Raw genomic sequence first — 26183 nt, 5'->3', positions numbered from 1 at the left:
TATAAAGAAAAACCCAAATAATTCTGCTTTAAAAATGATCTAAAATCCAATACTGATGAGCCTATTTTATTCAATTTGAAAAACATGCTTCAAATTTACTTCCACTTTAAATCAATAATTTACAGTTTACACCTGCCAGAGTTATACAAGATATTGCATGCAGTAATTAAGCTCAAAATTATTCATACCCGTAACCGATTTAAATTTAAAAGTATTCTCATTCAATCGAGCAGATTGTTTCTCAACATAATACTTTTGTTTTGTTTACATTTTATTTGTAAAAAAAAAAAAAGTCAAAAATGATTTCTATCCTTTTGGATAACCGATGGAAAAATTCTCATTAGCATTTCGGCAAAGAAAGCTTTTTTTTTTTTTCTCCAATCTCTAACCAGCTTTTTGCACGTTTTATTAGTATTTAGATGATGAATCTTGAAGCTGGAAAGCCTCTTTACCATCACCCTAATATTAAGCTCCTTCCACAGACTCCTTCAGATTCAAGTCAAGATTCCTGCAGGGGCCACTTCCAGTCAGGAAAAAAAAAAACATGTTGGTAAAAGTAAAAAAATGAATTTACACCTAAACCGACTAATTTTGACGAATTAAGCAATCATGTCAGAGAAACGCAGCTTTGTGAAACATATAGTAAAAGTACCAGAAGCAGAGCACTATTACATGAAGATAAAACTAGAAGCTATACTAGCACTAAGATTTAAAACAACAACAACAAAAAAAACCCTGTCGTGCAGCTGTTATTTAGAAATGCGGCTGGAGCAGAAAGCATGGCGTGTGAGCGAGTGTGGGTGCTCTAATTAGATTTACTTACAGGTCAAAGACGAGGTAATGGAAGCCTTCCTCTGCAATGCTTTCATGGAGTCGCACTGAGAGGCAGAAAGAGAGAGAGAGTCTTTAATTAAGAGGCAGTTAGCTGGATCAGAAAGCTCCGCTAACGCTAATTAGCTTCTATAAAGCAAACCTCAATGTACTCAATGAACCTCAATGAACCGAAAGTTTCAGACAGACAGCCGGGTCAGAGGTTATGACTACAAGATTTCTTGTGCACATAAGAAGGAGCCGTGTTGTATTAATAACACTTATTGAAAAGAAAAAACAAACTGCCACAAATTCGACTATTTGGGTATCTGGACTAGAGTTTCTCCTTTGGAGTCTTTTCTACTGTATAAAAAGTTTCATTAGCGACGCCTACGGTTTAGGTGCAGCTAGTTTAAAATTACACCACAATACTGACGATACACCTTTCACGCTTCATAAGCGATGCCCATTCTGGCATTAATCTGTTCAGTCTATATCTGGATAAAACGCCTATAATGACAGTGAATGACTTCAGTCGAGTTTCCATCAAAACGACAACAGGCTGTTGCTGTTATTGCCATGGCAAGCTTGTTACAATCAGAGACTGAGGAGGCGAAGGCGGATGTCAAAGACAAGCCCTGGAAAAAAATTAAAAACGATCAAAAAAACACAACCAACTGGGAAATCTTTTAGTAAAAAAAAGATTAAATAAAGCAACCCAGGTGAAGGACACCAGAAGAATAAAAAAGCAAAAGCAGAGTTGACTGGGATTCCAGAAGCACAACGTGGTTATGCAAGATTTACTGAATGTGTTCTTGAAGGAAGAGCAGCTGTGATAGGCTGAAATCATGTTGGGAATGGTCCCAGCATGTTTAGCAGTGGAACAGTGCTGCTTTTAGTGGTGAAGATGGCGACATTAAATGTCAAGTTAGACTGAAACTCGTCCGTTCTGTTTCGGATTTCAGTACCTCTAGGGAAGCTGGACGAGTTAGACAGGAGATTTCCAAAGTGTCATAGCTTTACAAGCAAAACTAAATTTCACTGTCAGTCCATCCAATTTTTAATTCAACGCAATGTGCAGGTTTAAAAATGTAGTGTACTCTAAGCCGATGAAGAGAGACCAATGAAACCCGGCCTCCAACAGGTCGGGTTCGCACGGCGCTACATGCTGTGATAAGAACTACATGCTATGTCAAACAAACGCTCATTTCCTTCCTCTTTCCAAACGACCCCTGCCTTTTGTTTGCATTTCCCACGGCAACAGAGGAAAAAGGTCAGGTGACCTTTCGAGGCAATTCCCTGGGAATAGGTAGCGCATATCCCTGTGTTTGACGACACAGGAGTTTCCTGGCACTTTGCGCTTCGGCAGGTGACCCCGGCTTTCTACGTTTTCGAAGCCGTGCAACGTAAAGGACGCTGGTGGATATAAAGTGTGCTACTAATGAGATTAGCGAGATTAAGGTTTAGACACAAGGCACAAGATGTCAGCGCCGTTTAGAAACTCTGCGGCTCATTGGAGTCGTCTGAACTGGAAGCGGCTGCTGGCCAGCTGTCGCATGCAAATATCCCAAAGAGAAACCCGACAGGGAAGCAGCTGGTTTGACTATCACCCAGTTAGCGCCAGAGCCGAACTCAACAATGCTTTTGTTTCTGCTCTGTTCTCCCGCGCGCAGTTTGGGATGTGAAACGACAACCGCAGGGGTTCCAGATGAAACGAGAAACTGAGGGTTTTCACATCCACGTCGGACCGACAACACAGGACTGAGCCGTGTCTGATCACGGGCTCCACTGCGCTTTTCTTTAGCAAGACATGAGGCATATTAATGAAATACTGGAATGAGGATTGATGATACCTAATAATCTCACTCTTGATCAACTCGGTCCAGTTCTGAACTATTGCATTGATTTGGGTTGGATCTAACTGCGGCCGTTGTACGGTTGGTCCTCTACAAATGGCAAAACAAAAAAAGTTTGAGTTTGGGGGTTTTAAAGATTAATAGTATCCATATACCTCACACACTTGCCTTTTTCACCTTCTGTTTAATTGAAATCACAACCTTTAATTTTTATAGGATTTTTTTTAAACACCACCAAGTGGCACGTCATTGGAGAAATCTGAAAAAGTGTGGCACTCCCTTCTCTCTAAAGATCTCTACATAAAATCTGATTTTATCCAAAAATAAAGAGGCAGAAATAATCAGAAAGAGGAAGCTTCAAGAAGTTTGTCACACACCACAAAGGGAAAACAGCAAGCAGCTAATTTAAAAAAAAAAAGGCACACCACATTTTTTAGATTTTTATTTGTAAAACAATTCTTCAAAACTGTATGATTTTTTTCCCCCCAGACACTGATTTTATTCTGACCTATTAAAATGATCTCAAGACCAAACACTGAAGTGTAAGGCAGAACCAAATGGGATAAAGTCGAAAGAGTATGAATACCTCTGCATAGTACTCGGTTTTAACTTCAAACATTTTTGTCAGAAGAGTTTCGCAGTGAAACATGCCAGACCAAAACTCCCACACAAGACTCTAAGGTTAGTTGTACAGGCAAAATTAAGTGACTGAATTTCTTTAATATTACCATAAATTCTGTTATCAAATAGAAAAACTAAAACGATGAAAGAGGCGAGCCAAAACTTACAAGGATTGTGAATTTGTAGGTCTACAAAAAACTTGACATAAATCTTGAAAACTGGTCAGTAAGCATCGTTATGCTGCACATCTTTAGCTCGTCGGCGGGGACTCACCTATGTTTGGATGTTTGAGCATTCGACAAATCCTGGCCTCTCGCTCCAGTTTCTGATGATCTGTGGTCAAAAAGGAAAAAAAGAGTAGAGAAAAAATTAGATCCAGTCGGATCCAGCTATTAAGTTACACTTTTTTTTTTCCACTCCGGTTACAGATGGCTAGAATCCCAACAAAGAAAAAGCAACACTTCTTGGAAAGTCTCTTAATGCGTCAGCCTTAAACAGCACAATGCAATAAGATGAAGTAAACACAGCAGCATCTCACACTCGCTGAACAGTAAATTGAAAACAGTCTTCTCTCGTATCACTTTTCACTGATTTCTTCGCTCATATTGCTCTCAAGTAAAAGAATTACCTTATATGTGAACATTTGTTTCTTGAAGAGACTAATATGTAAAAATCAAGAGCGAACTCTGAAGTTCCATTTATTCCCCGTCCCATTAAACTTGTCATTTGAGCATCACAAACAAATCCGACAACTTCACATGAAAGAACTAACACAGCACAAAAAAGCAGAAGAGGCAGCAGCTCCGTCACAAACAGATGGCGACACGTAACGTATAGGGGTCACTCAAACACACACACACACAATACCAGCGCAGGCTTTATGCACTTAGTGAAATGAGTCCGATGGGCCCTGCTCTAATCTAATCACTGTCCACTTAATGATTCTAATGACATGAGAAAGTCCATGCGTGCAGACAGATTGGTTTTAAAACAGACAGTGGATGGATGGCATGGCCGACCGTCAGAGGTCAAGTTCGTCATGCCCGTCTTGTCAGGAAGCAGCTGCTGCTCTCCGACGCAGGCGGCACATGAGCTCACATGCCTGAACAGACCTAATCCTCCCCTTTGCCCCCCGACCAAAAATATTCATGTACTTCTGATTTCTGCACACCGGTTTGAAGGCTATGAACGAGTCAGACTCTCTCCTCGTATGACGCAGAGAAGGTGCAGAAATGACAAAATAAACATTTCACCCCCAAATATCAAATAGAGTCTGGGTTTTCACTTCTCACCTGGAACTCAAGACTTTATTGACATCGCTCTAGGTTGGACATTTCAACTTCTGAGTCAAATGAAACAAGAAACTGGTTCCTTCAACTAAACATACAAAGCCAGTGGATGAAACTTTATTTTCATATGTACGACAAARMAAAAAAAAAAAAAAAAAAAAAAAAAAAAAAAARAAAAARAAAAAACCCCATCCCAAATTCTGTTTTTGACTCAAAATGTGTCAGTATGGAAGATATGCTTCCAAAATGTATTTTCTGAGTTGGCAACTTGTTTAAACACGAAAGGTTTGTCACTGAATACATAAAAGCTAAACCAGACGTTAAACATGTTTAGCACATTGATGCATTTCTTGCGAACTCTGATGCCAAAACCAACTGCAAGTTTCAGCCAAAAAAATCAGGAAGAGAAACAACAGAGTACCCCCAGAAACAACTGCTAGACCGATAAGCTGCATAACTTCCTGAGACGTGCACACGCAAACCGGCTCTATTTAGCGCCCTACGCACGCTTTTGTTCAGACCTCACACATGGAAGCAAGGTTTGATTAGGCCAGTGCGCTCAGAGGATGAGCAATCAAAGCTCTTTGCAGACATTTCACAACCCTTTTCTCAGAACCATAAAGGACTATTTTGGTTGCTCGTATTCTTAGAAATCAGACGTGCCTGTAAAAATAGGACTATTCTTTATCACCGGCCTAAGATGACAGCTTTATTCTGCGTGTGATGGCAAACATTCCTGGCAGCTGGCTGTGCAGAAACACTACAGTCAGATATTTTAGTTGGAGAACACAAACCGCCTTTAAAGGGACCAATTCTATAGAAAGAGAGAGAGAGAGAGAGAAAAAGGCAAACTGTGACAGAAGCCAAATGAATGCTATTTGTGGATCAAAAATAACCAACAGAGAGTAATTAGAAAACAGAAGAATCACTTAGGAGTTAACTAAAACTGCCCGAGCCTGCAGCTCAGCATAAAAGCAGCAGACAACCTGAGATAAACGAAGGAAAATTAATTAGAACATTTCTAACATAAGTGACATTCAAGAGGTGCAGACCAAGTTTAGATGTAGAAAGAGTCTGGACCCTGTAAAGAAAAATCCTAAAAGCACAAACCAACACAGTCACACCCAACATCAATACCCATGTAGATACACGTCTTCTTTTTTCATGAACAGAGGGGTAAATTGTGCGCAGCATTTAGCCCAGGAGGCCTGAGTAATGATCAAAGGCGTGGTAAATGATGGTATTCATTTATCCGCCCCGCCCGCCGCTTATCTCATCTAGACGCTTCAAGCAGAACACAGCACAAGATAGATGAATAGATGCCATCTCTCAGCCTGCATTGGTTTTCTGAAAAACGACCCCTGCCCCTCCCTGGTGTACATGAATTAACCTCTGCCTGCAGGGAGGCAGACACACGATACACAAGCAATTCCCAGAGCAAACACCAAACCCACTGTAGAAAGAACTATTCAGGCTTTGGATTCATTTCCAGTGTCAGTGGACGAGGTTTTGATATATTCCCCATCATGCCCGTCACCGCCGGCAGATAAACATTCAGACTGTCAGTTTGCAGCTTCGTCAAGGTCTCACGCTCGGATCGTCATCGTTACGACCCGGCTCGGCCAGGGGAAAGGGAAGTAACATTAAAGAAACCTAGGTGGTAAGGTTTTAACAATTTAGAAGTTTATTGTTTGGGTTTTGACAAAAAAAATAAAAAGGTAAAAATTAACAATAATCAAAAGGTAGGGACTTGCAACAAAATTGTACTAAATAAGACAAAATCCACAAAACAATCAGGATTGTAAACCAAATATCTTAACCAAACAAAAATGGACTTTCCATACAGGTTAAACAAAAACAAACTTCAAATCTGTAGCCAAAATACAAAAATCCCCCACAGAGACAAAGCGAGTTACACAAGCTATCAAGTTTACAGCAGTCAAAAAAAAAAAAACAAAAAAAAACAAACACCCAAAGTGGCAAGCTGTCTAAACAAAGGATCAGCCGCGCCTTCTCCCAGGAAGTCCTTGGTTTTTAAAGGGGAGGCCTCTTCAGGGATTGGTGGAGCTGGCAATTGATGAGCCAATCGCTGTAGGCCTCAGGGAGTGGCACAGGAAGGCTGGGCTGCATCCACTTCCAAGTGGAGTCAACTTGATTATAAGCTGCCGATGGTACAAAAAAGGAAAAGAAAACATACACAAGGCCACTGGCCGTAACAGTCATCAACCAGCGTGGGCGGCATGGATCGAAAGTTTTATCACGATATTTAGCGGTGCTATTATTATGGTAACATAACAATAAAAGTGACATTAAGAACTATTTATTGGTTCTTTTAGGTAACTGTTTGGCTAAAAGCATTGCTTACTTTCTTAAGTCTTTTTAAAATGTTTGCATTTTTTAAAACTTTATAGTACTTCATAGCACATAATTATCCAGTGATTTCATGTCCACTTTAAACATTTTTTTAACTCAAAAACATGACAGGCTTTTGAGCCTGCCCTAGTGCCCAACCACCAGGGTTAGCAAGTTTTCTGGGGGGAAACCTTGAAACTCTTAGAACAAATTCATCACGACAAATGAATTTATCATAAGTCCTATTCAAGCCTCAAACATTGGAACCTCAATTTCCCAGGAGCCATACTTGGGCCAAACATTGAGAAAATATGCGTTTGGCTGATTATTTCTTTGTCGTAGCAACACTTCTTGGATGCCACTAGAAAAGTGAAAAAAAATGTATTTAATAATTTTATTTCAATCACATGGTTCTATTGAAAAAGTAGCTTGTGGTAGACGTCTTCTATATTGCTCCATAAACAACTTGGTTGTCGTTTCTCGACCACCTTATCACCTCTTTACCTTCTAAAACGTCTTCATGCAGCATTAAACGAGTGTCATCAAATACTGTACACACTAATATAGAACCTGGTGCTTAAATAGTCAGCTAGCGTGTATTTTAATCCACATCTTTGCAAAATGCATATCGGCAGGCAGTGATATTTAGGTAACGATAAATTTGTGAGGCACTAGGTAAACCTAGATGACCGTACATCAAATTTTTCTCAGTTAAGGATATGAAAGAATTGACATCATAGGATGACTGGGTATGAACATCACATTACTCACAGTTGCAATGAGACAGAGATTTCCTCTGATTCTCAGGATAAAAAAAGGATGAACTTATAATGAGGTAAATAATGACAGAGAGCCAAAAGCCAAACAAGCAAAAAAAGAAAGAGCAGCAGACACTGACTTTAGGTCAGTGAGGCCCGGAGCAGACGGGACTATAAATAGAGTATGCCAATCCTCCTCCTCCAGCTTACAGCCCGGCATCACGGTGACCCAGGCCGGCCTGCATCAGCAAACACAGAAAGTGACAGACTGGCGAAAGCAGAGGCCACATTCTCACGCAGATTTCCTTAGATCCAAGACAAGTGACTTCACTTTGTTGTGTCAGAGCGCCGTCAAGATCGCCACAGAGTTCAAAAGCACTGCAGCATGGGGGAAAAGCTGGAGCATGTGGGGGGGAAATGTCTGTTACAAAGAAAATATAAATATTAGCCTATAAGTTCTTATGAGGTGTTTTCCAATGTCCGGCCTGGCTTTCTTCACCCTTAACCAGTGACGTCTTCCGTCTACTCTGAAGCAAGCTAATTAGCGAGCCAGGCCTCAGTTCTGCTCTACTGGACCCTTGAGAAACAAAAACCACTCATCCAAGCAGATAAAGAACAAACAAGAAAGAAGATCTGAACAACGCCAATGTCGCTATCTGATAAATATTGAGACACAAGGATTTCAGTCTCATTTAATATTAGTTATATCAGTTGCTGTGTTAAATTGTGCATTTCAAAATTACTTTAAAATAGAAACTGAAAATAATTTAAGAGAAAAAACAAACAAGAAGTAGAAAAACACTAACGTGTAAGTATGCATTTTCCAGGTACACAAAGCCATCTTAACACAATTAGATATTACCTGCTGTATATATTAAACTTTGCAAATTAATGCTTTGAAATGGGGCCTTTGAACAGGTCCTCCTTTGACAATCTTCATCTTCAGCACTTTGTCACAAAAAAGCTTCCCATTAAGCCGCTTACAACTGTTTTTTGGATAAGTAGTTTGTATGATGAGCTCAGAAGACTCGCCGCTCAACTATGTCTTTTCTAACTGCTGCTGCCGCTAGTCTGGAGGAGCTAAGCGGGGAATGGTGTGTGTGGGGGGGGTGTTCTGTGATTTAGAGCATTGGGTAAAAGAGCAAACGTTTAGACATCCACGAATGGTTGCCACGGGAGATACAAAAATTCCTTAAACATGCATTAAAAAAAGAAAAACACTCCAGGTACGTCTTTGATGAGGGAATAATATAGCAACATAGCAACTCACAAAAGCAGATAAATAAAAATAAAAAAAGTATTGTGGTTCCAAAAACAAAAAAAGCTGCAAAAATCTCAAAAAAACAGGAGTGTTTGTTACATCAGCATTCGCTCGCACTGGACGGGATCCCTTTTTAAACCTGCATTTTTCATCTAATTTGAAGTGAGAAAATCTCTGGCATTAGTGCTGCATCATCATCTCATCATTTTTGTCCAGTCAACCCAAACTAATGTTCTTACTTTCAGCGCTCGTTTCAAATAATGGATGAGAGCCGGAGCCACTCCACGTGCAAAACGTCGACAGTCCTCTGAATTGTCGAAGTGAAAACACAGACCTCGGCTCGTCCAGGAAAGTGCCGGCGAGTCCATATGACGGCAGATACTCGCCATTACGCGCACAAGAGATTAACGGTAAATTAGATTCATCACTACTCTGAAGGTAAAGTACGTTTCTGAGCTTAGGTGCGAGGAGAAGTTTTTTAGGTTGAATTCCTAAAATAACTTAATCAGGTTGTGAAAACCTGCAGTGTCATCAACTAAGAGAATACATGATTTATCTGTAAAAATCTGCATATTTTTTAAGTACTGATAATTCTGCAACATATTGTGCTGCTGTAAAATTCTACTCAACATCCATGTTGTTTCAGATTAATTATAACTTGGAGAGCATTTGCAAAAAAAAAAAAAAAAAAAAAAAATCAGCAATCTGAAGAAATGCACGTCTCTTGGTCTGTAACAACTAATCAGAGCCAGGAGGAGGGTCTTAGTGCTGTCAAACATGCTAATGTATGCGCTGCTCACACCATCTGCACTGCTTTACTCTTTGCTGCGCTACACTTTTTACACAGCGGAGCCTGGCGTGAATGCTTAGGCTAGTTAGCTTAGCCACCCATGACGGCGGATAAACAGTCGTTTCTCTGTCACTAACACAGCCTGTACACGAGATTGATTGGCAGCACTGAGACCTTTCCCCGCCCCCTTTTGTTTTTATAAAAAGGCGCACACTGCAGCTTTAAGATTTGACTTTATGTAAAAAATAAATAAATAAAAAACTAAGATTTAGCATGCAGATGTTTCCAAAAGACTTGATCCTTGATTTTGGGTTAAAGGTGACTTGGACTTGGGGTCAAATATATGCGAGACATGATATGAACCGATAGAAAAATATATTACTTGACATTTTCCATTAACAAATTGAGACTAGACTCTGACTTGGGGCAAAAGACTTGAAACCTGACTTAGCCTTTCCCCTTCAAGAGTTGAGATTTAAATTGTACTTGGCATAAAAGACTTGAGTCTTGATGTAAACCGAGAAAACCTTGAATTTAAAAGTTTTTTAAAGTCTCGAGTTGGACTTGGCCCTAAAAAAATTGAGATTGGCGACTGGGAAAAAAACTCAAAATCTGACTGTAACCTTTTCCTTAAAGACTTGAGACTCAACTTAGGACCAACTCAACTTTGACGTTCCTTTTTGAAACCTGAACCAAGACAAAATGACTTGCAGCTGACAAAACAGCTGCAAGTCTTGGCCTACAGGTTAAAATCTGCTACATACCAACTTAAATATAAACGTAAGAATTTAACAAACGTAGCCTAAACAGCTGTAAAAATGAAATGCATTTTAATCCCCAACAATCTTGCAGCGTTGCACAACTGCAAACACCAGACATCTGGCTGCCTTGGAAATTGCCTCAGATCGTTTTAAATGTCATCTGTCGGTGAGCAGATGGAGGCTGCTCTTCATTCAAAACAGCTTTCATAAAAAACCTTTTGGCACAGAAGTGGGTAAAAGCAGCGAGACCTGAATGAGAGACTCCTAATATAACAGGCTGTTCAGATTGTAACCTTGGAAGCAGACACAAAAGCACCAACCGAGCTGATGGTTGCGCCAGTTTGCGGGAGTGAACACTTCAACCAAATAATGTGGCCGCCACACACTCGACTCTGCTGAGCATATTCATTATCAGCTTAGAGCTGCAGAGCAGATCTAAGTGGAGGCGAGGCGAGGTGTCGTTTGTTCCTATTAAACAGACATCACAGAGAGGCCAGTAAACAGAAAAGCACAATGTGTGTGAAGTTGCGATGATCTGTGGGCGTGTGTGTGTGTGTCGCTGGTTAAACATCCTCCTCCTGGGAAAACAGCTTTGCTCTCTGCAGAGCACCAACTGTAACTGGAAATGGCAACAAAAGGTGAGCAAATATTGAAACAGATCGATGGGTTGTGTTTCTGTGTGGGTTGGGTCTTTTTATTCCATTTTTTTAAAAAATGGGTTTGTCTGTACTTTACACCAACTTTTAAATGTATTTGTTAAAAAAACAAAACAAAAAAAAAAACAGCAACAAGATAATCTGGTTTTCAAAGTAGCCCTCGTGTAGTGAACAAATTACTGAACAAAGGGAAAAAAAAAACTTGGCAAAGATGGAGGCAACTATAACTGGACAAAGTTTACAATATTTTTCATTTAGTTTCTTCTCTTTCCTACTAAAAAATTATAAAAAAAAATAAAAGCTTCTCCACATCTGACTTTATCTTGTCAAAGATTTCCCCAACCTTGATGGTGATTTCACATGAGGTCTTTAACGTAAATCTGCATCCATTTTTTATTTTCAGGCAAAAAGACTGAAAAAAACAATCATTTAATGTCGCTGAATGTATCTAATGCCTTCTCCATCAACGGACGGACAGATGGATGGAAAATAAGACAATAAAAAAGGTGCAAGAGTCTAAATATATAAATAATTAATAACTCTTCAGATCAAGAAAAGACTAAAATCAATTTCCAGACTTTTTTCAACCGTGAAGGAATCCACATTTTGCTTTATAGTAAAAGGTGTTGTTTTTTTTTTTTGTCTTTAATAATTTTTGACAAGAATCTACAAATCTAATGTAATAAGCCAACAGATCCCTCAGTATTGCAAATAGCAATCGTCTTCTTTTGGATAATCTAATGAAAAAGTAACGCAGATGATGGAGATGAAAAACATTTATGTTGACATCACCAAGTATGAGAGGTATTCTGAAAAGATTAAGTTAATCTGACTGCATTAAATCCTGCATGACATACTGGGAATATTGTGACCATGTTATGTAATTTTGGCTGTCTGTTACATGAAATGTAAATTAGCAGTTACCATGGAAATGCACTGCTTCTCTAGGAGCTGAGAAAAACAAACAACAAAAGGCACAAGTATATATATATATATATATATATATAAAAAATAAAAAAAAAAGTTTGCAGCCTGAAGGCTCTGGGTTCAAATCCCAGCGTAGAGCCTTTTCTCCCCGGACATGAACGGCTTCTCTCCGGGTACTCTGGCTTCCTCCCACAGTCCAAAAACACATGGCTTAGTTTAAATACTGTGAACAGAACAAAATACTGAATTACCATTGAAAAAAAAACCTGCAAAAAAACAACTTTACATTGGGGTGGAGGTTTACCTTCCCATAGGCCATGAATACAGCCAGAAGTGTATATTAAACAAGCCCATTCAGAGAGCAGAGCTAAATCCAATGGAGAATCTGTGGCTGTTATTAAAATATATCTGTTCACAGCTGCTTTCCATCTGACCTGACTGAGCTTGAACTGCTTTGCACAGAAAAATGAAATCAAAGTCAGTCTCTACTTGGGCTTGTCTCCACCAGCGTTGCGCAACAGCAGCAGCTATTGGAGGAAATTGATACCCTCCGCTGTGTGGATCTATTGCATAAAATCCCACTAAAATACATTACATTTTGTGTTTGTAATGTGTCAAAATAGAAAAAAAGGCAAGTTAAATAAATATTTTGCAAGCTATTATTAGTCCACATCCCTGATGTACTTGTAAATGTGCTCCAGATCTCATGAAGACATAAAATTTGAAGAATTTTTATCTAGACCCTCTGACTCTGCGTAACCAAATTTAAAGAGTATGTAACCTGATATGTAGTTAAAGAAAAGCACTAGAAGAATAACTCACAGAAAACTACTCATAATTAGGATATTATGTTTATTTACAACCTCAACAATTTCATTTATAGACTAAATTATTTTGGCATGTATATGACCACCGAATAAATTTTAGCACATTAAGAGGCTATTATTTTTATTGTCGCTTTTAGTAGTGTCGTTTTTATTATTGTCGCCATCGTTAAAATGCTAATAATTATGTTTAAAAGCTGCTTCGGCTTCTATGAAAACCTAAATAAATGCATCAGACACACCACCGCAGATTAAAGGATCATATAAAACTTTAGCTAAACTTTCGTGAGGCATGGCAGTAAAATAAAAAAAAACAAACAAACAAACAAACAAAAAAACAATAAAGAAATACAAAATGCAAAGCGTCTCAATATGAGCCCAGGATCGGCGTAAAGCGATTAAACCGTCGAACACAAAGCGACTCAGACCCTGACTGTCACATTACGGCTGGATGCCTCTCCCGTGAGCAAAGCCTGTTTTTATTGCCATTTCATTCTTGCGACTATTGCAATAAATAATCTTTATGAAAACAAGTCTTCCTTTGGGAAATGGCGTTATGCTGCAGATAGTAACCAACACAGTTTGAACACAACACCATGCATACATGTACATACAGCGCACGTGACCACTGTTGCGTCTAATCAAATCTGCTGGTGGATAGAAATGTGGGTCTGTCTGACGACATCATTATAATTATTACAAGTCCTGGATATGAAAGTTAGTTTGAGATTCTGATTTTGAAGGAAGTCGTTCTAGAGTTGCCCTGTTGTGTTGACATGGTTGACCAATGGGTTTATCTCTATCAGGCTGACAGTTCTCAGAAAACCATTATAAAGCTTCCACCACTTTATAATTATTTGTATCACAAAGGGATGTTTACTAATGATGTCAGGACTTTTCTCCATTCAAATTTGGTAACTTTCATGAGCTCCATAATGAGAAATATACTTAATTTCAAAGACTTTAAGATGTCACACATGGTAAACAAATAATCCCTGATAATTGACACTTGGTGATGCCGATGTTGAGAAAATGTCCTAATTTGAAATCTTAAATCTTTCTATTTTAGACATGACGAGAAGTGACGTCCAAAACCTTCCATGCAAGATCCTAAGATCTGCATCTCCCAATCATTTCCAGGAATGTGACAAAACTAAACAGAAAATTAACTTTCTATTTGTATTGCCTTTTTCTTTAGGTCATTAGGAGAGTATTGCAAAGCCCAGAGATTTTGTTTTTATCAAACGCCCTGATGAAGGAGGAATGTTTCCACCCTGTGGGAAGACAAGAAGAACCACTGACTGTTGTACAACCCTGACCGTCTCCAGACCTACATCTTTCCATTTCCATATCCAGCTCTCCCATTCTCTCAATCATTAAATATTCACTGTTGTCCCATTAAACATTGACAGCGCGGCACAGCCACGTTTATCTGCCCCCTCGCCAGTGAGCCTACAGTGAGAGAGAGAGCACAAAAAGGCTGGAAACCAAAAAACACACACACACACACACACACACACACACACACACACACACACACACACACACACACACACACACACANACACACACACACACACACACACACACACACACACACACACACACACACACACACACACACACACACACACACACACACAGCATGCTCGCCTGTGTGGCCTGTGATGCTGCGGCTCGGAGAGAAGAAGGAGAGGGCAGGAGATTACGAGACGAAGGGAGGAGAATGAGACAAAACAGAAAGGGAGAGAGAAGGAGAGAACGCTGAGGATGAAACGAGACATGAAGGAAAACTGCTTGAGGAATGGAAGTAAAAAAAAATAAAAAAGAGGGGAAAAAGCAACATGAGGGACCAATCTTAAACTCTTGCCCATGTGCAGTAAGAGGAAAGCAGCGTGTACTTCAATAATTCAGCAGTAGGATGAGTGCCGCCAGCCTATCCCGGCTTCTTATCTTCACATCAGAAGGCCTAGTCTAAAACCACAACGCAACCTGGAACAATACATGGTGCAGATTTTGAGTTTTCTTGCCTACAATAAAATAAAAGCTCTGTCTGACAGCAATACATACGGGGCAGTTTTGCATCCATTTCCTGGGGTTTTTGTCCATTCTACACTGTAAATGCTGGTGATCTACATTTATTTCTGTGCCTGACGGCGTCATAAGTCAGAAATTGCAAAGTAGCGGGGCTGCCAAACTGTTAACACGTCGTGGTTTATGGTTGCTTTAGCGCCATCTCTGGTTAAGGCTGGATTCACTTTTTGTGAGTTTTCAATGAGACATTTACTCAAAAAAAAAAAAAAAAGAGGAAGTAGCAGATGACATCACGTGACCTATGAACTCATCATAACAAAGCTCAGGTTCAAAGGTTTAGATTAACAAGTGAAAAAAAGTCATGTCAATAAACATGTTGTGGTTTATTGGATTTGTTCCACACATACTAGGACAGACAGAAACATATCATCCACCATAATGGGTTTCCAGACCTGCGAACCCGTTGCGGCCCTCTAAGTGGCGCTTAGTGTTTTCATCGACGTGATAATCAAGCCAACCTTCCAACGCTCCTGCCTGTAGCAGCACGTCTCCAGTCTTATTGGATGTTTTTCTTGAAACCAGTTTTGTTTTGTTTTCTAGCCCAAAGGTCTACTGAATCTCAGACACAGTTTCAGGAGTGGAAAAAAAACAAAGTTGGCCAAATCAGATAGAGAGCTAAAGCTCAACAAACAGACAAAAAAAAAAGTGACACTTTCTTCACCAGTGCCATACATCAGAACAATAAGAGTTTTCCCATGGTCACACAGCTGACGAGAACAACTTATGACACATTTATTGTGTAATATGTAGTGTGACAAACTGCAGCTCGGTTATTGATGGATCGTTTCAGGAAGTATGGAGCTTGTGAACAACAACAGTTCTCTCAGGGTTATCTCAGCGTGCTGTTCCTTTGAATCTGCAAATCAACTGGTGGATTGTCACAAGCTGAACTATAAACGTTGTAACATTTGTTTCAATTCCTCGTCTCCTTTGAATTACGGCAAAATACCGTTTCACGGTTCAATTTCTACATATGTTATAAGCATATATAGATATGGTCATTTGCGGTTTTTCCCCTATGGTTCCTCCAAAGTTTTATTCTTGAAAGCATCAAAGTAAGGATGATATAAATGCTTTTTTTTTTTTTTTTAACAGAACCGAGAAGAATCTGTACTTCCTGCTTATACTCAATTTCTATAAAAGATATAAAGATTAAGATCTTAATGAATCTGGCATGTACACACTAATGATCTCTGACATTTTATCTTAATCTGCTTTGTTTCTACACTTTTTGCCTCCAGAAATCATGGGTCAACACAGAAAGACAAGGTGAGAAAACAATGTTCTTTTTTATTTTTAGCAATTTTTAATAAGAGCAAGTGAAAGACACCAGCCACCAAAACAACAAGCAGTTCTAATCCCAGCTCTTCCTTAGGATTTTTTTCAGTGCCACTGTTCCTTCAAGGTGAGAATAATCATCATACTGCTGGAAGATGACGCTAAAGTCACCACTGTGTGAAACGTACAATTAGTTAACCTTTTAATATAGTGAGTAGCTGTAAGCAGTAGCTGCATGATTTGTGTTTGTGACCTAAACACAGACATGTCCAAATACTATTTTTGTGAAATGCTACATTATTCGGCTTCAGAACCAGGCAGATTTTCTTTAAATTTGAGATCACTTGTCATTATAGGCTAAAACAAAATATACAACAGCGATGCAAGAGTTTCATATAGAACAAGAAAAAAATATTAGAAATAAGCTTGTAATGAACGGTTTGCTGTCCTTTCGCCTCCGTAGACCTGCAGGTTAAAAACACAGGTGTTTGACACGACACCGAGCAGCTGTGTGTGTTCCCCCGCTTAAATGTGAAAAAACGTCACTACCACTTGGCAGGGTGAGGAGGGCCAGAGCTAACCGGTGTCAAAATCCCGAGAGCATTCCAACGAAGAAGCGGTTAGCCTGGGCCCCGTTTCGGAAATTATCGCAGTTAAATCCCACCGTGAAATCCAACCGGAAACGCGCCGCATGTTTGTTTTGCTGCAGCGACTGCGCACATGCCCGTGACGTCACATGACCCAGCCACAATCGGCGACCTCGCCGTCAGCGTGCCCTCCCTGAGCCACGGAGGATGAGGGCTTAATCGCCGCCCACGCACGCCCACACACAGCCCTCTTAGGCACAGACCGCCTCCTGAAGTTGCCCAGACATCAAGCCATGAGAGCTAATATAGACTATGTTCGGTGTTTGTAAACAGTGACAAGGAGCTCACAGAGCAGCTACCGCGTGTATTTATTTACAGGCGACATTGTGAACCTCCAGCTTCTGTTGCTAGCATGATGGAGGTGCGGACAGTTTTTATTTTATTTCTCTCCCAAAGGAGAAAAAAAAAAAAATCTGGTATGATGGCAGATGCATTTTGTTTTGTTTGTTATGTTTTCTTATGATGATTCATGTTGCTCTAAATTTGGATCAAGCTGTTGCAATAAATAGCAGGTTTATTTATTGCAACAGGTCTCACATACTTGCAAATCTGGTTTTACCTACAAAGGATTTTTTTTTCCACACCAACACCCAATCAAATGGTAAATGGTCTGAACTTGTATAGCACTTTTCCAGTCATTTTGACCACTCAAAGCACTTTACACTAGAGTCACATTCACCCACGCTCACACATTTATACACCGATATGAAGATCGGTAGGCAATTTGGGGTGCCTTGCTCAAGGGCACATCAACATGTGACAGGAGGAAGCTGGAATCGAACCTGCAACCTTCCGATAGCAAGATGACTACTCTACCCACGCAGCCAGTCGCCTCAAATGAACTTCTTCGAAGGTAAAGTCTTATGCAAACATTCAACACCTTGTGTCTTTACTAAATTGAGGAGGCAGGATGTAACAAGATTAAAACTAGATTCATCTTGAGCAGAGGCAGTGATTCATGTCTTAATGAATCATTCATCCATCTGACTGCTGAGGCATTTTCCCTGTGCAGGGTTTGGCTAACTCAGCTAAGTTGGTGAACATTTTCCTCCCTACAGGAGGCCTTGATTTTCAAATCAAGGCCTCAAGGGCTGATGTCCTGCAACTTTTAGAGGCGTCACTGCTTCAGCACACCTGAGTCAGATATTTAGTTCATTAGCAGAACTCGACTGCACACTGAGGAAGTAATTCAGCCATTTGATTCATTTGAACAAGGGACACATCTAAAGGTGTTTTCACACCTGATAGTCCAGTAAACTCGGTTTGACTGGGGACCAAAATTGCCACATTTGAGACGATTTCAGCTGCTGCCACTCACTTTAACACTGCATTGAAACTAATTGACAAACCTGTTACACCCCCTTCGCCTGTGGTGGCGCTGCACCAAGAACCACTGATGGAAATGAAAACCTCAGAAGAAGACATGAGCACAATTTCCTCCTTCACAAAATATAAATGAAAATGGAGTAGCGGTGGATTTTAGTGGTTGATTTAACGCTTTTCTTCCTCCATCTTTGACTCTGCGTTTATTTTGGTTGCATTTACCCAGAATGCCCTTAGTTACAGCCTGCTTCCTGCTTTTGGAGCCGTCTACGGACCGTTTAGTGTTCACTAGAGGTGTGCCGATCGATCGGCCACCGATCAAAATCGACCGATTTCCGTGAAAAAGTGTATGATCGGTGATCGCCGATCATAGTCTCTTGTTGCCGATCACACAAACCAATCACCTGCATCTCATTTTGCAGCCTGCCTCTGCAGCAACAAATCCTAAGCGATGTCGTGTGGAACTATAACGCACGGAATGAATGCGGAGGTTTGCGTGTTGCGGAGGAAAATTGAAGCACGTCAAAATGCATCAACACGACAAATCTRATATGGCATAAAAACAATGCCATACTTGACGGAGTTTGGCTACATTGAGACTCACTGCAGTAAAAAAGACATACGAAGGATCAGATAGCAGGTAAAGCAGCGCACAGCTACAAACACTCACCCGGATTAGCATGACGGTCAGAAAGYTAAATAAATAACCCGCAAAATGATTTAAGTCTTCGAGCTGCGATGTAAGACGCTGGTTCTGCTCTCGCTGTTGAACCGCTGCTACCGCTGGTAGTGACGGCGCTCCGTCACTACCAGACGGAGTGCCGCTTCTGCTCCACCTGGTAGTGACTCTCACACCGAACCTCTGCTTAAAGCTGCAGCATCTAATTTTTTGGCAATGTTGAGAGATTTTATTTTGACTTTTCGCATTATTTAGCCTCTTCAGAGCCTTCATATGTTTTCAGTCTGTTATAGTTAGTATTACAGATATCAGTACAATTTGCACAATGCCTGTTTTGTTTTTTTTTGTTGGAAAAAGTTATTAAAACAAGTTTTTGTCTAAATTAAGGTGAATTCATGGTTCCCTTTTCCACATAATGTAACTGGTAGTGCTTATTATAAAAAAAAAAAATTATATGATCGGTATCGGTGATCGGCAGGAAAAAACCTGATTGGCACATCTCTAGTGTTCACATATGCATCTGAGCCGCACCAGAGTTCACTTCAACTGAATCGAGACCTGGGTTTTTAGGCAGACTGGAGTGCGCTTTTTTTGGTCCGAATCAAGAGTTCGATTGCGAACTAGTAAACAGGTATTATTTATTAATACTGATCACGTGTCTATCACAACATATATTGTTATTGATTTATTGCTCAGCTCACTACAGCCGTGTTTGTTTTTGTCCATTGCAAACACCCTTACATCAGATAATTTAGGACAACATGTAATAAAAGTTAAAAAAACAAAAATCCTCAATAGATCCAAAATAATCACATATTTGCTTTCATTGAATGCATCAAAACTCAGAAGTGGCCACGTTTACAGGTTACAAATTCACCAGCTGATGGCATGCGAGTATTATTTTATTCTGTTGGATTCAAAAATAACACTATCAAAAAAAACCTGTAACCCATTTATCAGTTTTATGTGTTACACACTTTAGAAAGAAAAATATATAATAAAATCGGAATTGGCAGGACAGACTCAGGAATGGAAACAGAAATTGCTACAAAGGAAGGAAAAGCATGATCGGTGCATCCGTTAGGCATGCATGCTTCTACGTCACTTTCACACCACTGCAGTGTGAATGAAGCTGAGCTGCATGTTGGAAGAAAACACATTTCAGCTCTGTTTAAGAGCCCTGTGCACCGAAGAACAGTATGGTAAACTACTCACATAGGCATTTTTGCTTGGTTAAATATAACAACGTTTATGATGTGAGAAACAAAAAATGTAGCGTGTAAGAGAAAAAAGTTGCCATCTGTTAGTGGATTTTTTTTGTTTTTTTTTTATGAGATCTGTGACCACAAAGAAAGAAAAAAAAATGACGCATTGAGCCACAAAGATATGAGTTTCTCTGCCAGACAGCCAATTGGGCCAAGAGTTTCACCTCTGCCGTCGCTGGGTTGCTAGCTCCGGACGAGCGTCAGCATGCAGACGCCGTCAAATGGGTTGGTGAAAGGGGATTTTTTTTAAAAAGATCCCTGCTCAAATCAATCATCTGTTTACAGACACAGAAGTGCAGAGGGACGGGAGAAAAACGCTTTAAAAGGGAAAAAGAGAATTGCATGGGCGTGGAGAGAGCCTGGCTCCCCGGAGACCAGGGCAGCCCAATCGGTTCAGAACTGGCCCTAATCTGCAGCTCACATCATCAGTCAAGCCTTTGGCGGGCTGCTCTGATGTTTACTGGGCCAGACATGCTGCAAACAAACACACACACACACACACAGTATGTAGCATGAACACGCAAACTTCCAAGACTTGAGGAGGAGCAGTGAGATGCGTGTGCAAACACAAACGCGCATGCTGACCAAAACAACTGACGGATTAAATATGCTTGGATTTGGCTACATGGCAGATGAGACTCTATGACACACGCACAGCTTAGCAGGCAGACGGCGACAACAAATCTGCTGCAAATACCAAAACACAGGAGGTGGTATTTGAATATGCGTTTATCTGCTGCTGCTGGTGAACACAAACACACACACACGCACCGCACGACATAAGCACACACAGTCTGGGATGTATATCAAACTCCCTGACGTAACAAGTGTTAGGAAACACAGTAGCATTGCGTCCAACTCCAAGGCAAACTGCGCAGCTACACGGCGGTGTGCAGGGATGTGTTCCCACCACCGGCCGCTCGACTGCCCGCAAAGACGTGTAAACATGGGATTCCTATGGCTATGAGCCAAAAATGAACAGAACAGAAGGGTAATTTTCAGAGATGCAGCGAAGAGGATTTTCCAAGTCAAAACTGATTTCCAGTAGTTCTGCGACGTTTCCTCAAAACTATAGGAAAGAAAGACAAAGTGCTGCAGGTTCTCAGAAAGACTCAATAGTTTTCTAATAAGCAAACTATCCTATCAATATTTATGCATCAAAGTGCTCGTCTCTAATCTTGATCAGATTTTTTTTTTTTTTTTTTACATGCAAAAAAACTAGGAATGCACCAATCCACTTTTTTCACTTCTGATATCAATAGTGATATTCGAGGTTTAGCATTTAGTACCGAATGTACTAAATTAAAAAAATTGTACTTGGGAACTCTGTGGCAGTACAGCACATTTAAACACAGCACTGGCTTCACAAACATGTAAAAACACAGCTTTAATTCGCTCAGGCAGCGCAATGCAAAAATAAATAGAGAAACTCAAACAGAGACAATACGCCGACTACCTTGGTCAAACATGCAAAAATTAAACTGCAGCCAACCTTTCAAATGGTTCAGAAAGCGCAATTAGGAATTCTGAATGTAATGTAAAGTAAGTAATGAAGCACGAGAACAAAGCAAAGCATTACACTAAATAGAGCTGCGCTTATGATGGATTGGGAACAATGTCAGCGATACCCGATCTAGATTTATTTTTTCCAATATTGGCATTGACAGATATTAATATCGGATCGGTCCATCTCTATCAAAAATTTGCATCAAAGTACAAGCAGCTGGTTAATGCAACTTGTGCGAGTTGCTTGTCTTGAGGCATTTAGTAAAATTTTTTTTAAAACATCAGTATTTGACCCTACGATCACCAGCAGACCAAGGGGAAACTGGATGATTCTGATCTCTCGCTGGTTTATTGGTGTAGTTCTAGTAAACATTTAAGATTTGGCCAACTGGGGTTTGGAATCAGGTTAAATTTAAGCGAAGGCTTCACCCGGGCTGCGACTGAAGCGTCATGCAAACTGCCAACATGAAGGCCGGCCTGATGCGCTGCACACACAGATAACACACAATCCTGCCGGTGCGGAAGGAGCCTTGGGGCTAAAAACAAAGGTGTTAACGTCAGGAACGTTGCTGCCGGGGCTCCGGCTCTTAAGTCCGACATTTACAAATGCAAATTTATTTGATTAAAGACAACGGGTAAAACTTGTTGCGACACAACAGGCTGCTTATCTCTCAGAAGAGAAAGCACAGAAGAAAACAAAACAACAACAAACGATGGAATATGGCAATGCACTTTTTGTCTAGTAATTTTGTCAATGTTGTCTAATATGGTACATAGATTGTGACTTTTTTTTTCTTTAAAGTGACCGCCCTGATTTGTAATAATTACTCGTCACAGTAAAAAAATATTAAAGTCCAGTGTGACTAAGTTTAAATTGAATAAATCCCATTCCCAACAAAACAATAACATACTACAAAATGTCTAGTCTCAGTTAGTTTTCAGTATTTTTCTGTTTTAAATGTTTACGTTAATATTCATATTAATGGGGTCGAGATAGTTTATGTGCTTTAATGAAAAAGTTAAAATTTGCAGCATCTTCATCGCTTTATGCCATAACTATCCAACACCCAGTCTGACATGACTGAGTGATAAATGAGACATTTACTATTTGTTTATGCTTTGCTAATCTTGCCACTACCGTCATTCATTCTAAAGTCACACCTGTGTGACAGAGACACAACTGCCTACATACGTATTGCCTGGACTATAAATGAGTCATTTCAAATGTCTTTCATGACCTTTAACCTTAATAACCCTGGTTGCCTACTACTGCCAGAAGGTGGCGGTGTAGGCTGTAATGCTTGCAGTTCTAATTCCGTGGATATAAAGTTTATTATAACCAAAAGTAAATGCTAGGTCCGGGTTGTTTGGGAGTCAGAGTTCAGATCTGGGAAAGACATCAAACCCGAGTTGAGCATGTCTGAACCAGAAAACCTGTAGGACTGCAGCCGTCACCCACCTGTCATGGTTCAATACTCGTGGATCGTTTGTGGAACGTGACACCAAAGTAAGAGATCCCTTTATTCACATATTTTTTCCGTAGGGTTCATCTAAAATACTTAAAAGAAAAAGCAGCTTGACGAGCTGCACTATCTAGACGCAGAGCTACTTGACATGCTATTGGCTGGCGTTTTCAAGTCGGCCAATCCAGCAGCACCATTTATCTTCCTTGGCACTGATTGGCTGTACCGCCAAGAGTGGAAATAAGGAAGGCTGTAAACGTTTCTCTGGTATTGCCAAGACAATTTTCACTCTGGTTGTTAATTAAATTAGGACATGTTTGGTGTTTGAACTATTAAAATAATTGTTTTTCCGTGGGGTCTCAAATATTCTTGGACTTTAGCAACTGTCGTCCTTTAAACACCACAGAGCAATACATGCCGACCACAAAGCATTCTCTGAATTCGACACTTAAACAGAGGCTGAACATTCTCATGAATAGAAATTTATAATGAATTTACTTGTGACAGGTTTGATGTGGAGCTACTGGAACTTTCTCAATGCACAGCGGCCATATTTAATCTAAATTGGCAGATGTCACTGACTTCCTGCAACTGACGAGTCTGCCTTGTGAGCACAAACAGGATGGGATCTCGCTTTGCCGTTTTTACCTTTGTCACTAGAAGCGCACGCAATTCATATACTGTTCCTTCATCAGTGAACGCACCTCACTTTTTTATTTTGTGCAATCACAGAACTTGGAATAACTCTTTAAAAAGAAATAAACATTTACACTCCCCCCTTGCCCCCCCATAACCAAATGGTTCCAGTTTTCATTCTGTTTTAGCCACTTGTGTCATATAAATGTGGCTCAACAACTGAAGACGCTCCAATTTTTCCCAGCCACGGATCTACATTAGACAATGTCTGATAAACTACAATTTTAATTTTTTTTTTTTTAAAACACACTTGGATTCAGTCAGGATTGACAGAACTTAAACTAAAGATCATCAAAAATCGGTATGACAAACCACAAAGACAGTTGTGGCTGTTAAGAGCCTCTTGAAACTTACTTTAGATGTTTTATCTGTTGTCAAGAACTACTATTTAATCAAGGTCGTTGTGTTTTTTAAAAAAATGAGATGACGGAAGACTTAGAGAACATGTGTAAAACCAGGAAGTCGGTCTTTATTCAAACCTCGTCTTAAAACATTTCTGATCATCAGCAGATTGCACAACTGGTCACAAGTTGCAAAAACGGTAGTTGAGGATATCTAAAGCTCAGGCTCGAGCACGTGCAATCACTTGCTGCACACCAACCATAACAATCCCCCCAAAACTGGTTGCAGACAAGAGCCCAAAATCCAACGATTCTTTCTGTGAAGGCTTAAAGCACAGCACCTCGGGTGGGATGGGGAGGGGGGGGGCATGCCAAGTGGCCCCCCAGCTTTTCAGGGAATCTCCTCTCTCAAGTGGAGGACGCCTGCGCCCGGCTCGCTGCTCTCCAGGAAACAAACCCCAGCTCCGTTGAGCTGCTGCACCGTTAGCACCTCATTCAGCGTGTGGAAACTTCACACTGCTTGCACTAACCTCTGGCGGAGAGCTTTTTGGTATTGATGATTTTAGCAGCATACTCCTGTCCGGTGGACTTCTTGACGCAGCGGCGGACGACGGAGAAGGCCCCCCTGGAGACGGAGAGATTGAGAGAGCAGTGAGGAGGACCACTTCAGACATGAACAACTACACACACACACTGAAAGTCAGGCATGCTTAATTTTCACCTAGAGGGAGGGCATTCATATTAAACACACTCTGATGTACCTATTGGGTTTAGGATTTTGGTCTGTTGGTGCATAACCGGAAAAGCAGAAGGAAATGTGAGAGGGGCTGCAGTGAAAGGTAGAAGCAACAGTTATCTACGCAGCCTGACCACATTTGTTTTGTTTTTTTTGTTTAGTTTTTTGTTTGCACGGACGCCTCCTTTAAAGTCAAGCTGTTGTCTGTGCTGGTAGGTGGAGCGGCTTTATTAGAGATAAGATGTTACAAAGTGGCTCTGAAGCCCTGCCTACACATACGCTACAACTAAAGTGGCGCTTTTCATGTTTCTAAGCATTGCAGTTTGCAAACACCAAAATCTTACTGCAGCAAAAAATATATACATGTAAAAAAAATAAATAAATAAATAATAATAATCGTGACTCTTGTGCGGGCTGCTTTGGGGAATGCACAGAAGCAGAGCTGAGTGGAGATGGCGCAAGACAACGGGGCAAATGCAAACCAAGTATCGAGGGGTGCTACCTGCTGATAAATCACACAAGGTGTTGCTCACCTTTAATAAAGAGCCACAATGGCGCCTTGCACCTTTAAAAAAAAAAACGCGCACACTCGAGATTAAACACAAGCCTCTGCAGCGCTTACGGGAGCCCGCTGACAGCTTACTGTTGCACGGCAGATCGCCCACAGCCTTCCCCCGTTTTATTTTTTGACAGACCCATTCCAGCCCCTGTCAACACTTTAAGTAAAGCGCACACAATGGCAGCAGCAGCAGCGGCGGCGGCGGCGGCACAGAGGAGGAAAACGTGTAGACACACACACACACACACACACACACACACACACACACACACACACACAACACGCAGAGAGAGTGAATGCAACAAGAGAAGCAACGGCAGCGTTGTTGTCGGTCGCTTACTTTCCGAGTTCCTCGTACAGCTGATACTCGTCTGTGAACCTGGTGGAGGTTACAAGTGTGGCCATGTTGACTGAAGTGAAGGCTCGGAGAGGGGAAGAGAGGCTTGATCTCAGAGCGTGGAGTGGGAGGGGAAGAGAGGGGATGGGAGGGAGCAGGCACAGAGGGAGCTGTAGTAACACAGATCCTCTGTTATCAAGAGGTGTCACTCTGGAGAGGATTTTTTTCATTTAACATATGTTTCCGAACTACAGCGACCGTTTTGTTTTTTGTTTGATTTTTTATTGGGAGGGATGGGGAGGGGGGCGGGGGGGTTACGAAAACGTGGCCGTTTTTACAGGAAACATTTATTTC

At 40.7% G+C, this 26183-nt stretch overlaps 1 protein-coding gene across 22 annotated transcripts in view; it reads right to left on the bottom strand.

The window, feature by feature from the left end:
• The window catches only part of camk2g2 (calcium/calmodulin-dependent protein kinase (CaM kinase) II gamma 2), a 62600-nt gene extending 36622 nt beyond the window's left edge, over nucleotides 1-25978 (bottom strand). For 19 of the 22 annotated variants that reach the window (XM_008428759.2, XM_008428762.2, XM_008428767.2 and 16 more), the window contains exons 1-4: nucleotides 25833-25977; nucleotides 24728-24822; nucleotides 3561-3620; nucleotides 824-878 (exon numbers count right to left, since the gene is read on the bottom strand). In XM_008428759.2, coding sequence (XP_008426981.1) covers nucleotides 824-878; nucleotides 3561-3620; nucleotides 24728-24822; nucleotides 25833-25897 — 275 coding nt within the window. In that variant the 5' untranslated portion in view covers nucleotides 25898-25977. Of the gene's footprint in view, nucleotides 1-823; nucleotides 879-3560; nucleotides 3621-24727; nucleotides 24823-25832 lie in introns of all 22 variants that reach the window. The other 3 variants (XM_017309026.1, XM_008428756.2, XM_008428757.2) reach the window with 1 other exon arrangement.
• Nucleotides 25979-26183: the final 205 nt, after the last annotated feature.

Source organism: Poecilia reticulata, linkage group LG15 (assembly GCF_000633615.1).
Source record: "Poecilia reticulata strain Guanapo linkage group LG15, Guppy_female_1.0+MT, whole genome shotgun sequence".
Taxonomy (NCBI): domain Eukaryota; kingdom Metazoa; phylum Chordata; class Actinopteri; order Cyprinodontiformes; family Poeciliidae; genus Poecilia; species Poecilia reticulata.
The sequence above is the reverse complement of the archived record's forward strand: the minus strand, read 5'-3'. Positions and strand labels throughout refer to the sequence as shown.